Below are 16,465 nucleotides of genomic sequence, written 5' to 3' on the forward strand. Positions count from 1 at the left end.
AGTGTTTGAGGTGATGGGGATGGCTGGCTTGGAAAGTGGCATCCTCTTTGGGGTCCACAGCCCACCTCTGTGCCGCTGTGAGCTGTCCTCCTGCTAGAGTTGGCTGAGGGTCTGAATCCGGCTCCCAAGCTGTGACTGCTCAACGACACGGTGGCTTTCAGTTGGTACGCTGGGCAGAAATGGCTAGGCTCAGAAGCAACTTTTCATTTTTGTGCCCTAGAGGTGGCCTGCTCTGAAAATTAGGCAGGCCTACTCACATGGAGGCCCTGGGAGCGGGCACTGGCCTGGCCTGGGATGTCGTGAATAGAAGATCCTAACCTTCAGAGCCATCAATCCAATTCCGTTCATTGGCTATGTACTTACTTAAGAAAACAAATACTGTTTTCAAACAAATGTATCCGCTCCCAGCAGGCTGTGTTGTTGAGTCAGTTTGCTTTGCCTAATACCTATCATTTGCTCTCGGTGATTTAAAATGCACAGGCACCATTCTGTGTAATTGATCTTCTGGGTGGAAGGATTGTGTCAAGGAGTGCTCTTCTTGGTCATGTATAGAAGTTAAAAGCAAGTGCATATGCTGGCTGATAAGTCAGATATTTTCAATACACTTTTGAAAGTACATTCTATTTAAAAAATTATACTTTCTGGGGTGCCTGGGTGGCTCAGTTGGTTGGGCATCTGACTTTGGCTCAGATCATGATCTCACTCTTTGTGGGTTCAAGCCCCCCGTTGGGCTCTGTTGCGATGGCTCAGAGCCTGGAGCCTGCTTCGGATTCTGTGTCTCCCCCCTCTGTCCCTCCCCCATTCATGCTCTGTCTCTTTCTCTCATAAATAAATGTTAAAAAATTTTTTTTAATTATACTTTTTATTTTTCTTTATGCTTGCTGAAGGATGTATACCCCAAGGATTGATAGTACTGTTTATTAAGACCACTTTTTATAGCAGGGTGGGTATATTCTCCTACACTAGAGAGTTATTAAATTTGGGAGGAAATAAGAATACGACTTCCATTCTTCTAATGAACAACATTACATGCTAACTCTGAGTAGTGAGGGTAAGCCTCATCTCCATTTGAACAGGGTGTAGAATGTGACACAGTCTGGAGATGGCTTGGGTCTAACTCAGTATTCAGTGATCCAGTCAATATCCTTCCACTTATCTGTTTGTTGTTTGAATGGAACCAGGGTTCAAATTTAAACCTCCAGCAGGGAGCAAGGAAGTCTTATCCATGGAGTATGGTGCAGGCCTAGTTAGGGTGTCCAGGTCACCACTATCATTTCTTTTCACAGTGTCTCCCCGCCCTTGAACTCACCACAGTTCAAAAAGGTGATATAGCAGAAAAGTGCCAAAAGACCAAATCAGAGCTGAACAGTTTCTTTTAATCTTCTGTCATTTTGCTTTTTCACAACTTCAAATTCTTGGCAGTTTCCATGGTCAAGCCTTGAAATGTGGGCCAGTCCCTAATCAATAACCAGATCATCTTTTTTTTTTGTTTTTTTTTGGCACATGTGTTATAATGTTGAAAATGGGAAATCACTGAAAAAGTCAAATGGAGAATTCCATTTACTCTTAGGATTTCCTTTCTTTGGAGGCTTCAGGCTTGGAGCTAAAGTGCCTTTGGCTTTAGAGAATAAGAAACAGATAACCACAATGTCCTGAAATTGTCTTTCGTCCCTAAAAGGGTTGGAGCGCTCCACTGGGTGGCTTATAGCCCTGTGGGCCCAACCCAGGGTAGGGAAGAAATAAGACAGGCAGGCTGTAAGAAGCGCTTTGGATGTCTGTCTGTCTGTCTGGGGCCACCCTGTTGCCCCGGGAGATTTGGGGAAGAGAGTAAGGGCAAGTTAACTCTCCACCTAGTGGCAAAGAACCAGCTTTTTCTTCAGTTTAACTTTTGCTTTGTCTCGGCAGGGACTTTACATGATCCGCCTTGAAATGCTTTTCCTGGCAGCATAGTTGCTGTTAAAAAGGAGGGAAATTGAGACGGGAGGTGGAACAGAAACATTTTTTAATATTGTGATATGGGTGGGAAAGGAAGAGAATATTGCAGGCAAAATATCTGCCAGAAAATAGTTTCTTCCTTTATAAAATTAGATTTGTCTAACTGTGATCTTTATGGTCTCTTTCAGTTCAAAACTGTGATTCTTTGAAGATTAGTAGGTAACTCTCATTCACTCACTGAATGGTGTCTTTTTAAAGTGTGTTGCGAAACACTCCTGTTAGCCAATATCCATGAAGCGTATCTCCTGGTTAATAGCTGTGATTGCTCTTTGTAAAGACACAGCTAGAATGCCTTGAAACCAGAAGCCTTTGTTCACTTTAAGTTTTGAGTATATCACACACAAAAAAACCAAGTATGCAAGTTAAGGAAGGACTTATCTGGGTGCAGGTGAGGCTGGGGATGTATATTGGGGAGGTGGGGGATGAGAGTGAAGAGAAATGAGGTTTAGTACAAAGACCATAACAGAACAAGTCCCTGAGGTACAAGGCGGCTTTCATTGTAAGGACTCTTTCAAGTGTTCCTTCATCTTTTACTTTTTATTTTTTTTTTAAAATATAATTTATTGTTGAATTGGTTTCCATACAACACCCAGTACGCATCCCAACAAGTGCCCTCCTCCATGCCCATCACCCACTTTCCCCTCTCCCCTATCCCCCCTTTTAATTTTTCATCTGATTGAGTTCTTTCCAGGCCTCTATCAAGGATTTAAGGTTGCGAGGGAGTTCACAGTGCTCAGAAGTGTTAGCAAGGTTTACCTGTAGGGGGAAGGTAGCACAGTTACCATTTGTCATCTGAAAATCTCTTGCATTGATTTATGAACTTATTTTTTTCTGATATCATTCTGCCTCTTCAGATTCTCCTTTGGATGGTCTTATTCTTTGACCTGTCTTTCCTCATCTCTGCTTTTGGTGAGGTCCCTTTACTTCAAACACATCTGTCTTATCTCCAGTGTGTATCTTTTTCCTCATACCTACCTACTTCCTGTATGCTGTTCTCTTCTGCCTACTCGTTCTTTCCATCTGAACCATGTACTTCTAGTAAAGGAGCCCTTCGACTTGAATAAGAGGCAGAGACATGGAGTCCTGTTCACAGTGCTAGCTTTTCTTGTATCCCTTGTGTGGGTGCGTACTGTGTCAGATGAGCATGGTCTCATAATGCCTTGAGATTCTTCCATTAATTTTCAAATAAAGAACAATGGCAACAACAATGACGCTAGTGTCCTTGAATCTCTGGAGTTACTCATTGTTGGTTATGTTCCCCAGGAAGCAGACCCTGAGCTAGAGATTAGTGTGAAGGTTTACTAAGTTAATCGTAGGATCAACACCAGTGGAATGGAAGGGGGAGAAGCAGGACTGGACAAAGTGAGACATTCGATTGTGATGCAACCCTCGTGGGAACCTCTAGGGTGAGGGGAGAGGTCCTTTCAAAATTGTCTTCTATTGGACTGAGGGTGGGGGTGCCCTAGAATAGGTGTGTGGCCTTGCTTGAGGTGGCTCTCTTCAGACTAGTCAGTCCCCACAGAAGGCTGACATCTGAGGGCTGTCCACCGAGTAACTGAGGCAGTATACTGGCCTTCATCCCTGAAAGGGGATCTGGGCAAGACCATCACAGCGTCCAGCATAGGTATCTTCCAGAAAAGTACCTTGTTAGAAAAATTGTAGGTCAAGATTAGGATCTCATAGGATATACAGATTTGCAAGGAAAATAAAAATGATTATGCTCTTATAGGAAATAGAGACTAGGGATAAAAGTAAAAACAACATTAAAGCATTTAAATGCACAACAAAATTCTTGATATGAAAACAAAAATTTCTAGAAGTTGCCTACTTCTAAATGCCCCAGAATCACCAGCATCAGAAACCTGTTCTGGGAAACCAGTTTTCTGGAATCCTCTTCTTCAGATATGAAGGAGGATTTCTGTGACACTCTGATTCTGAGGCTGGTTCCCCCAAGGCTTTCTGCTCTGAGTTCTTTCTGGCTTAATGTACAATGTCTCTTATACTCCCCACAACTCCCCCCCGCCCCCCCCCCGGCTTTAAGCTTTTATAAGTTTTAGAAAAAGTGCCTGTGTAACTGTGCAGTTTTCTCTTAGTCATCAATAAAGCCTGAAAGGACTTTTTCTCCTGGGCTTAATCCTCTCCATATATGTCAAGAAAGTTTCAAACACATGATCTATGTGAGATCATGTTCCTTTTAAAAATCAAATGCATGTTTAAAAATTGGTAGAGAATAACTATGTAATGTGTCTGCTTTATACTGAGTTTCTACCATGTGCCAGGCCACACATTGGTAAAAGATTACTATAAAGGGATATTTATTATTTATATTCAACACTTAGCACATCTATAGATCTTTTTCGTGCTTTTACTTTTAATCCTTATTGCCCTCCAGCGATTAGGTATCATGATCACCGTTTTGTCCAGGAAATAGGGTTTTAGAAAAATAAATACTTTGCCTAGGATCATACAGCTTGTAGCTTGCTGAGCCAGATTCTGAATTCGGGTTTCTTTTCTTTTTCTTTACTTCTTTAAAAAAACCCTATAGTCCTACAGTTGATGTTCTTTCTGCTATTATTATACAACTTTCTACTTAGATGACTTCTTCATCTGCAGGGACTTTATTTTCTACTTTTTCCAAGTTTCCCAAGAAAGTTTAGTACTAAACAGTAGGTGTTTACTAAAGAGTTTTGATTTCACTCGAAGGGATTTTACAGGTCAGATCAAAAAAGCTTTTTTAAACTTTAATCAGATGATTATGATCCAGTAATCATCCCCTCATGAATGGTTGGCTTGTCTCTGAAACATAGTTTGAATCACAAGTCTTAAAAGTTTTACCACTTAAATTTCTCTTGAAGCTCCATGTTCCTCTTCATTCCCTGCACTAAATTCTGACTGGTCTCCCTAACTCCATTTTTGGCTCTTTTTTACCCCCTACATTCCAATGTAAGGATCCTTCTAAAATCACATACTCTAGCCCTTTTACTAACTCTCATCATCTCTGGAGAATAACTCAGTTCCTTAAGTTGGCGCCCAGGGTCTTCACAATCTGCACCAGATGTCTCTAGCTCTGTCTCTTGCTGTCTCCCCAGTAATTCTAAACAGTTTTGTCCTCTTAGATACATTTCTACATCTCATATATACTTTGATAACTCAATTCTCATTAGGATGAATGTATGTAAGTGCCATGCCTTATATAAAATATGCATGCATTTGGAGGACAAAGGATTTTAGAAATTCCGATATTCCAAATATGTATTTGTGTCTATCTTTCATTCATTTTGTAATTATTTTTTATAAGTCTTCTTTTCCTAGTAGACTTATAAAAGGCTCATGACTCTTAGATTTACTACTTGGATTATTCTCTAATTATCATAATTCAGATTTATTGACTGAGAGAAGCAAAGTGGGGGGAAAAACTATGAAAACAGATTCTATTTCTGGTTCTATAAGCTGACTTGTACCATGCATAATATACTATTATATATGTACTAGGCTTTCAAAAATATCTATTGAGTGAAATGCATTTGATGAATGCATGCAAAATACATGTTTTATATAAATATATAAGTATTCGAATGTTAAAAATATTTTGTAGACCATGACATTCCAAATAAATGATTGTTTTTCTTTTGTTACTTATGAACTTCTAGTTTGGCTTTTCAAACTTCCGGTGAATGTGAGAGAACATGACAAATGCCAGTTCATGTTAAAATACTTTCTGCAATTTTATTTTAGCGGTTTTAGTGATTAATGTTATACTTTTTCAGTGCTCTCTGATGCACCATCTTAACAGAGTAATATGATTGAAATATTCACTTTCTAACTATAAAAGTTAATAAATTTCAGAAGGACTTAATGGGTATGATGCATGCATAATTTACATAGCACAGCAAGTCACGAAGTACCTCTGGGCTTCCTTTTGGTTCTCAGTCAGATGTTAGTCACATAAAGTTATAATGCATAAAATTATTTTTGTTAAACTTCATAATTAATGGACTTAGTAGAGGCAGAAGTCTCCAATTCTGCGTTTGTCTGTGTTTCTGTGGGATTTGTCTGTAGGTTTTCTGGGTTTTGGTTTCCTAAAGGTATAAGGCACACAGTGGGTGCAGCCCCATCCACAGTGGGATCTATTCTTTTTCCCTAAGCTAAAGGTGACTCTGAAGTCTCTGGACAACTAACATTCCCATAGTGAGTGAATAGGACAGAATCAGTACCGAGGAATGCCCTCACAAATAAGGAGAATGACTAAGAGGACCACGTTGGCCTCACCTCCTCTCTACTGCCACCACTTTCTCTAATTATAAATATACTTCTGATGCCTCAAGGTGTTAATACACTGGGGTGGCTTCGCCAATTCTCTCAATACTTGCTGAAGAGAGCTCACCAGTGATCTACAATAAGGTGCACTGTTGGAACCCAAACATAAATTTATAGAAGGTTTGCATATAAAAGGACTGTTGAAATCACCTAAACACTATACTAACTTCAAACTTTCATATAACACGTATTGCAGGTGGTCATCTCCTTGACCATCTGACCAAGATTTTGTTGCTGCAAAAGGCAAATCTCTTTTATTTCCAAGAGCTCCAGTTATTAGTTCTCGTATGTTAGACTCTCCTAAATATACCTCCATCTAACTTCCACCAAGCAGTCCTACTTGTTCTGGGAGCCATGCTGAAATCGAACATGGCTTCCACATGTCCGTTCTCCCTGCATCTGAAGATGGCCCGGGTGTCTCCTGAGCACCTGCTCCTCTCTGTGTCATCACCTGCAGTCTCTTTAACTATTTCTCTTATGATTCAGTTATCGCTGGTCACTGGTCTGACTGGCATACAGGGCAAGGACAGTTATTTTCTCATTCATTCTGAACACTTGACTTTTGTGATGAAGTCTAGATGAAATGGATGTTTTGGGTAATAATAACACCAGAAGAGATTCCCCTGGGACTTGAACACAACTCAAGTTCCAATTTGTGCTCTGCAACATCACATTTTTTCCATCATATAATTTAGTTGGCTTTGTTTGCATCTAAGTAAAGGGCATTTTATATTTTTATTTTAGCATATGTTTTCAACCTGTCGATTTGGGGATTTGATGGAATCATTTACTGTGTCAGGTATCCTTTCCTGTTTCATGCTACCTTTACGTTTAAGAAACGTGTGATCTCTGACTTCAGAGATGCTTAGATCTGGTCAAAGGTCAAGGCAATGGGAAAGAGGCAAGAAACTAAAGACCCTTCTGTACTTTAACAATGATTGATTTACTCATACTCTTTGGTTACAATCATTTAGCTAAAATCATACCTATTATTAAATGTATCTGTACTGTGATGAATCAGAACAGTGGTTGCTCTTGATGGTGGTGGGGGAAGGTAGAGGACATGAACCAGAGAAAGGCACAAAGGAGCTTCTGGGCATAATGGGAATGTTCGGTATCTGGATGGCATGTGGCTTGGATGGGTGTATGCCCTTCAGCAGAACTGCTGAAACCTTTCATTTAAGATCCGTGTGTTTCATTGTCTTTAAATTGTGTCTCACTTGTAAAACAGTGTGTAAATTCATTTATTGCTTGGACTACCGACTGTTAAGAATTAAAGTCAGTTTTGCAAATTAAAATCTTGAGGTTTGGAATATTGAAATGACTCTGTCAGTATTTGACGGTGATGAAATCCAAAGTAGGATGTAGAACTCAACCACTGTTTTGTATGAGTTGCTTTTTAAATTCATCCTTTGAATAACACTTCTTTAGGGTGTGGGTGGGATGGGAAATAATTTTCGTTTAAACAGTCAACTTGATATTCAAAAAAAGATGGGTAAATACATTACTATATTTTGGGAACATATTTTCAATAGATTTTGCTTTGCTCTAATTCTAAGGTCTAGAAATCTGTAAATGGGTTATCAACATGCTATATTCAATGAGTGTTTATTTAGAATGGAGAAAATTAGGTGTCACATTGTCTATTTTGTTCACTGAGTATTCTTTATATACCACTTCTCTGAAGGACTTCTTCCGAGGTGATATTGTGTGACAGTCATGCCATAGTGTAAGAATTATGAGCTATAATTATGTGATGAAACCACACACTCATTAGTAGAGTGGTGGCCATGGTAATAGAACATGATGCAAAGGAGAATGGCTGTTTTTCAGAGATGTAACAAAAGTACACAAATGTCCTCAACTTTTCATTTTGAGCTACTATTTTACAATTATATGACACTTTTTATTCTTCATGACTTTTTTGCATGTTATATAATCTTATTCTCACAGTACTTGGAACATATTTTATTAGGATTAAGATTGTGTACATAGGATGGTGAAATAATTTCAGAAAGATCACACTACTCTAATCTAAATCTTCAACTCTATTCAAAGTCCCGTTCAAAATTGTATCTCTTCAGTGAAGCTGCCCTTCACTCTCCTCCCCTAAGGTAATTTAAAAAATTAAGTATTTAATATTAAATTTTTTAAAAATGAAGGAAAATTTCCCTAAGAAATTTTCATATTGCCCATGCCATACTCTAACTCTCTCATCTGCCTTGTATTTGTTCTTAAAGTTTTTGTGGATATGTTGTATATTTTCCTAGCCATGCTGTCAGTTCTATTTTTCCTAAGTCCTTCCACTCCCAATGTCCCTAGTGGAGAGCCAGATGAACGACATTGCTTATTTAATAAATACTTTCTGGGGTGCCTGGGTGGCTCAGTTGGTTGAGAGTCAGAGTTCAGCTCAGGTCATGATCTCACGGTTCATGAGGTCAAGCCCTGTTTTGGACTCTGTGCTGTGAGCTTAGAACCTGGAGCCTGATTAGGATTCTGTGTCTCCCCCTTTCTCTGCCCCTCCGCTGCTTGTGCTCTCTCTCTCTCTCAAAAAAAAAACTTTAAAAGAGATTCATCAAAAAATACTTTCTGAACAAGAGCTACCCTTAAAATTAAATTGTGCAATAAAAATAAAATGCTGTGAGTAGTGTGTGGCCCATCATATATAATAAAAACTGGTTGAATAAATTCACTTGAGGATAATGTGACCAAATTTATTATATGATTAATAATAATTCCACATCTTCAGCGCACAGTTTTAATTAGAATCTTTGCTTTCTAGAGGTGCCTGGATGGCTCAGTCGGTAGAGCATGTGACTCTCAATCTTAGGGTGGTACATTCAAGCCCCATGTTGGGCATTGAGCCTACTTCAAAGAAAGACCAACAATATTAAAAAAAGAATCTTTGCTTTCTGCATTTGGTAGGTTTTCTGAGTTCTAGTATAAAGTGTTTGGAAACTTGTAAGGTGATGGGTTATTAGCAAAGCATTATGGTATTGGGAAAAAAGCTGCATGTTGGTACTGGCTGGCCTCTACCTGAAGCTTGGCCAATTTCTGCTTGAGTAAAGTGGGAGGGGTCCCCCAAACCCCTACCCTACTAGGGTATATCTGGCCCAACAAAGTACATAGGATGTGATTTGCCCTTGATAAGGGCAGATTTAATTATTTCCCTTATCTCACTGGTATCCATTTTATTACTTCTTCTCTTTTGAGTGGAAAAGTGTTTAAGTAACATGAAATTATATATACTTTTTTGAAAAAATTTAGAAAATTTAGGAAAGTATAAAGGAAAGCAAGCAAAAATTTACCTTGATGAAAGATGGACTATTTTTAATGTAATAAGATCCAATATTTAAAGTAAAAATGTCAATCTCATTTTTAATAGCTCATTTATCAAATCTTTTTTTCTGTTATTAGTGCATTAATCTAGCAAACAGTGATTGAATGACTGGTGTGTGTCAGGCACTATTTCAGGGGTTGGAGATAGAGCAGTAAACCAGGCAGAATTTTTGTTTTCGTGGACCTTATGTTTTTTTTGCGGGGAGTATACAGTAAACAAATATAAAATATGATGTGAGATGGTGATAATGTCCCAAGACTGAAATGTGAAGCAGGTGCGTGGGCCCAGAATGATGGCAGTCCTTCTTCAGAGAGGGTGGCCAGAAGTCTAGCTGAGGATGTGACATGGTACCAGAAATCATAAATGAGTGAGAAAGCAAGTTAAGGGAGCATCTGGTTAAGAAAACTCTAAGCATAGGAAAAGTACGTTCCCACCAGGCCCAGCCCAAAGCCTAAAAACCTGATGGAGACTGGATATCTAGCCCTCTAAAATACCCTGATCTAATCTGAACTGGGAATGCTGGTTATCTATTGTCTTCTTAGGGGGTTACTCTTGATATTGAGTTTGATGCAGGTTGGTACCATGGTACCCATTATTCTGCTTGTATCCCTAACTTAATTAATGCTTGTGTTCATCTTGTGTTAATGTTTTTGGCTTTTTTTGCATGTGGAAAAGTCCTTTTATAACCAGACCCTCAGCCACTGGGAGGAAGCACTGCTCCAGAGAATGTTCAAAATAGAAAACTGCTCCTGTTTTAAAGTGTAGGCGTCTTCCAGCAAGTAGAGGGTTTCTAAGGAGCTGCTGAGCAGAGATGGAAAGCAGGAAGATTTCCTGAGTCATGTCTTTATGGTTTAATATCATTCCATTTCAAATGAATTATTATAACAGCAGATGCAGTTTTTCAAATTCAACTATAAAAATGTTTCAGTGAAGTAAGAATGTTTTTTTTGGGTTATCCATATTTTTGGCTTTTATTATATATAAAACACTGAGCTGACTTTAGTAGTCACAGAGCAATTAAATGGCCACGAACAGTTTTTGACAGAACTCTTCTAATCAGATATTTTGTTTATCTCATATAAATGCCAAGAAGATTCCATAAATGTCTATCTGGAACCAAAACAACCAGAAAATTCAAATTATCATGTCTAGTCTTAGGTATTTATAAGAGAATAGTATTTCTAGTAGGAAAAGATAACAAAGATGATTGTAAATAAAATACCAATAGATATAAGGTTGATTTCAATCAAGTAAGATTCTGTTAAATCTCTTATACTTTCTAGAAATCCACATAACTCTCAATGATGGTTGAGCCAGCAGTGCTCACCAGCGGTAACATGACTTCTGAATAGGTAAAATTAAATCATGGTCAGCACAGCTTTTGGGTTATGTAGATTTCGTATTGCATTTTCCTTTCTGAAGTGGTAACGGAAACTTGACTCATCAGGACCATCAAATAAACAAAGAAACAAGCAGTATGTTCACCACCCCCCTCGGACACCATTCCCAGTATGCATTTAGCATACTTCTCTTACTTTCAGGTTTTTCTCTTGAGGGAATTAGGATTAGTAAAATTAACCATGCAATGATAAAAGAACCTGAAAAATCTATCTGCTTTTCTTTCTTTTTTTAAAAATGTTTATTTATTGAGAGAGAGAAAGAGAAAGAGAAATAGGGAGAGCAAGCATACAGTGAGAGAGGGAGAGAGAAAATCCCAAGCAGGTTCCATGGTGTCAGTGCCGATCTCATGAACCATATCATGACCTGCACCTAAATCAAGAATCTGAAGCTTAACCCACTGCCCCACCCAGGCACCCTCATCTGCTTTTATTTCTAAGCAACACCTTCTTTCTTAATTTTGCTTAACAAAGATGACTTCCATTTTTTCAAACCATCTCAACACCCTTTATACATATATCCAAATTCTGGCTGGGTTAAAATGAAGGACATAAAAACCTGGATTTTTAGGGGTTAGTTTGTCCACAGGATTTATGTGATAATAAAGTAGCTTTTCCACTGAAAACTTCTTAGTAGTATTAACTAATTATGGTTGAGAAGAAAAACGGTAACGTTTCTTCTTTGGCAGCATTGAAAACTGATGGCCGACTTATCTCAATAGTCTAGAATCAGAAATTTTCTGTGGAAAATGGGTACTCGGGAGCCCTGTACGTCTGTGATTTATGTGGCATTTGACTATAGTTTTCCAAGCTGTGATAGTTCACAATTTAAGCACTTCTCATCCCCACTAAGCAACTCCAGAAAATATAGCATCTTTTAACTTGGGACCTCTCTCTTGGCCATACATGGAGATGTCAGCAGAGTTTTGTGGTGACCACGTGCCACAGGCATCTAAGGATATGGTAGAACCGGAATGAACCCGTCCATGTCATTGACAACATGTGTTATGTATTATTATGGTTCTGGTCTCTAGATTTTAATTTCTTGGTGACAGGATCTATATTTGGGGGAAAAGAATTGTCTGGGCTAACGTTCTGTGTAATAATCATTTGGATTAGATGATTATTTTCCATGCAAATCTAAATAAGGTGCAGACACTGTGGGTGCCAAGGTTTTCTGTGTGAATCAGGGAGTGGGAATAACAAAGGAGCCTGTTCTGTGTTAGTGGTAAGAAAGCATCTCCTGGAGGCTAACACATAGACATGCTCGAATCAAGATTCGGATAAATTGTACTGGTTAAACGTTGGTTGCCTAAAACCACTGCCAACAATCAGATGTGCATCCTTGCAATCCACGTGGCAAACAGTGCGCTGGGGTGGCGAGTGGGGGTGGCTGGAAGTCGTCAACTGCTGTGATTGCTTGAGTACCGCAGACAATGCAGCATTCTGCCTCGAGGTTGTTCTGGTGGAAAATAGGCTTCTCTCAAATCCGTGGTCTCCGTCTAGTCCAAACCTGGAAATTACCTTTCCCGTATATTTTTTCTTATTGCCTGTCCCGCTTTTTGGTTTATGCAAACAGCAGTCAAATAAAGGGTTATAGACTCTCAGAATGAAAACCAAACTTAATTTCTGCTGGAAAATGCCACTCTAGAAAAAAATGTTACTTATTTGCCACCTCATACTTGTACTATTTGAGCACCACCCTTTTCTATATACATTAATTTCATATATGGATAAGATAATAAGTTTTAAAAAGGATTTCACTTTTCATAGTGATTACTAGTGGCTTGGCGATAATTGTGAGTTAGTCTGCACAAGACCATCAAGACTTTTGAGTCATCCTTTAAATATTTTCCTTTTCTTCATTTGCATTTTGATCCTTTAGGTATTCCGACAGATTATACTCTTCAGTGAGAGCTGGGAGTTTTATCTCATCCCATCTTATTTCCATTTCCCATTCTCTTGGTGTATATGCTGAGACACTTAGGGAAAGGAAAGTTATTTGCTGGATTCTTACGCCTTTGCCTGAGGCAAAGCTCCATGAACATACCGGAAGCAAAGACCACTATTCTGAAAAAAAAAGAAAAGTAGACAATTGTTCTTTTGAATCCTTCCTGCCTGTTGTAGGAATTGAGAAGTGAGAAACTGCCGTCAGCCTGGAGAAAATAAATTGGAGCAGTGTCAGGAGGGTGCTTTGATATAGCTGCATGGGGTCAGTGGAAGGAATGAGTATACATGCAGTTTTATTGGAGGACAAATGAATGAGAAGTCAAACTCAGAAAATGTAGAAAGAGGGTGATGCCTTTTTGATAATGATCATTTAAATAAAAAAAAAATTTTTTTTTTTTACAAATAGTTTATTGTCAAATTAGTTTCCACATAACACTCAGTGCTCATCCCCACAAGTGTCCTCCTCCATGCCCCTCCCCCCACCCCCCCACATCCATCAGTCCTCAGTTTTTGTCAGCATTCAAGAGTCTCTCATGGTTTGCCTCTCTCCCTTTCCCCCACCATTTCCGCCCTTCTTCTCCCCCTTGTTCCTCCATCAAGTTCCTCCTAAGCCTCCTATACGTGCAAACATATGATATTTGTCCTTCTCTGCCTGACTTATTTCGCTCAGCATAACACCCTCAAGGTCCATCCATGTTGCTACACATGGCCAGATTTCATGGTTTCTCATTGCCATGTAGTATTCCATAGTATAGATAAACCACATCTTCTTGATCCATTCATCTGTTGATGGACACTTAGGCTCTTTCCATGTTTTAGCTATTGTGGAGAGTGCTGCTGTGAACATTGGGGTACATGTGCTCCTATGCATCAGCATTAAATAAAAATTTTTAATGCTTATTATTGAGAGAGAGACAGAGAGACAGAGGGAGAGACAGCAAGCTGGGGAGGGGCAGAGAGAGAGAGAGACACAGAATCTGAAGCAGGCTCCAGGTTTCCAGCAGTCAGCATAGAGCCCGATGTAGGGCTTGAATCCACAGACCATGAGATCAGATCATGACCTGAACCAAAGTCGGATGCTTAACTGACTGAGCCACCCAGGTGCCCCCAAAATGATCATGTTTGTCACTAATTTGTTATTGTAATTACCTCAAACATAATTGTTTTTTTGTAGATTTTGAATAATGATATTTTTATTCAAATTGGACGAAGGAATGGGAAGTGCATTGGCAAATGCATGGTTCTTCCCCAGATGAAACTTTCTTTTTCTTAAAATGAAGTTATAACAATCCTCCTCACAAGCATTATGAAAGCAAAGCTATGAGGTCCTTGGTGTGAAGGTGGGATTAGGATGCTAGTCACCACTTATGTGTTTTCATGTAACTCATTATCGTAGAGTTCTTTCACATTATTGTAAAAGTTAGAGCCTGTCAGTGTCACAGTTGAGAGGACTTACTGTGTCCCCAGAGGACCTGACTTGGATGTTATCAGAGCTACCACCACTTACCCTTGGTACCTCATTTGAAAGCGTTTTCTGAGAAAAGTAAACTTTTATTTTTAAAATCTGTTGTTTTGAAACGCGTCTGCTAGGACCTTGGCTTTGTCTGTAAGGAAAGAGCCAGAACAGTGGATGCTATTCTTTCTTATCCCATTACTTTTCCTGTCATGTTTTCAGTCTGGTTTTGACCAACTGGATATTACACCTGTTTCCCAGCTGTTGTGTGTGTTGACTTAAGGGCTTCTCTTGTGCTAGGAAACAATGTCATGAGAACCATCCACGGGGTGGGAGAGATGATGACCCAGATGGTACTCAGCCGAGGCTCTATCTTCCCCATGAGTGTGCCTGACGTTCAGCCCAGCATCCACCCCAGCAAGCAAGGGAGCCCTGTAGAGCCTGAGGACGTGACCGTGATGGACACCAAACTGAAGATTATTGAGATTTTACAGGTATGGTGCCTAATGGGAGCGAAGTGACAAATGCCTAATTGAGCTTCTTGGTTTAACTTTCTTATAGACTTTGTTCCAAATCACTGTGGAAATATTCTGAAATGCTATTGATCTAATTTATTTCTTTTAAGTTAATGACACTATTTAACATATTAATTACATTTGTTCATTTCCATTAAATGTATTAATGGTGATACCTAACAATTGTGGAGCGCTTTGAGGTTGACAAAACCTCTTTCCAACTTTGAGGTTGACTAAAACCTCATTTAGTATTAACCCTGATTTCATTTTACCTTCATTTAAGGATTTCTGAGCAGGCACACTTGAGATTGAATTCTAACTCTATTTCTATTTTTAATTGAATTGGATATGTAATTCTGTGTATCCAGATTTATCATTGTAGCAAGAAACTCATGTAAAATTTTGTTCATCATTAGCAAAAATGTTAATAATTGGTTTTTGTGTTTTATATAAGTGACTATCTCTCTTTGTGTTTTTGTTTCCACAAGGCTAGGAATAATATACATTTTTAAAATTAACATAGTCTAACACCTAGCTCTATGAATTTAAAGGAGATAAATTATTATTTCAGTCCCCTTGGTTTAGTGCCTAAATTCCCTATTACTGTAGCCGTGAATTCTTAGCAATTTTTTTAAGTTTGGAAAGTAGTTTTATGATACTTTAATTGTAGCATTTATTCCAGATTTGGAGAATGGAGCCTGCAGTTTTCAAGGATCTATTAAGATTCTGGATACAATTTACTAAGTCTTTCTTCATAATTTAATGTAGACTGAACTACCGGAAGTGGGTTAGGAGTCCTGGAAGGGTCTGTACATTTTTATTTAAAGTAATTAGGTTTCTAATCATAAAGGGCTTCACATTTCATCCAGGAATTCCAAAGGCTGGATCCTGAGAAATATTGGCAGGCCTCCCTTCCCTGTGTTCGTGCCCCTGAAAAATCACTCAGGTCTCCTGTTCTTAAACTGAGAAAGGTAGTGATCACCTGCCCTGTGGACCTAATGAACCCATAGCTTCACATCCTCCTCCTCACGGGACCACGTGTAAAATATGTGACCTCATTTTAGCCCCCAGTTACAGACGATCAGCATTTGAAAAACATTCTCCAACAGCTCAAAAATGATGAGATGGAGATACTACTGCGGTGGGGCAGATTAGGGCTGACCTTTCTTTGCTGCCTCTTTGGGGCTTTCAGTGTATTTCTTTTTTTTTTTTTTTATTTATTTTTATTTTTTTTTAATTTTTTTTTTTTTACAAATAGTTTATTGTCAAATTAGTTTCTACATAACACTCAGTGCTCATCCCCAAAGTGCCCTCCTCCATGCCCATCCCCCCCTCCCCCCCACATCCATCAGTCCTCAGTTTTTGTCAGCATTCAAGAGTCTCTCATGGTTTGCCTCTCTCCCTTTCCCCCACCATTTCCGCCCTTCTTCTCCCGCTTGTTCCTCCGTCAAGTTCCTCCTAATCCTCCTATACGTGCAAACATATGATATTTGTCCTT

At 39.0% G+C, this 16,465-nt stretch overlaps 1 protein-coding gene across 4 annotated transcripts in view; it reads left to right on the forward strand.

The window, feature by feature from the left end:
* The window catches only part of ITPR2 (inositol 1,4,5-trisphosphate receptor type 2), a 501,862-nt gene that overhangs the window by 172,795 nt on the left and 312,602 nt on the right, over positions 1 to 16,465 (forward strand). For all 4 annotated transcript variants that reach the window (XM_039240789.1, XM_039240790.1, XM_039240791.1 and 1 more), the window contains exon 22: positions 14,753 to 14,946. In XM_039240789.1, the coding sequence (XP_039096720.1) occupies positions 14,753 to 14,946 (194 nt within the window). The remainder of the gene's footprint in view (positions 1 to 14,752; positions 14,947 to 16,465) is intronic.

Source organism: Hyaena hyaena, unplaced genomic scaffold (genome assembly GCF_003009895.1).
Source record: "Hyaena hyaena isolate Hyena2069 unplaced genomic scaffold, ASM300989v1 scaffold_182, whole genome shotgun sequence".
NCBI classification, from domain to species: domain Eukaryota; kingdom Metazoa; phylum Chordata; class Mammalia; order Carnivora; family Hyaenidae; genus Hyaena; species Hyaena hyaena.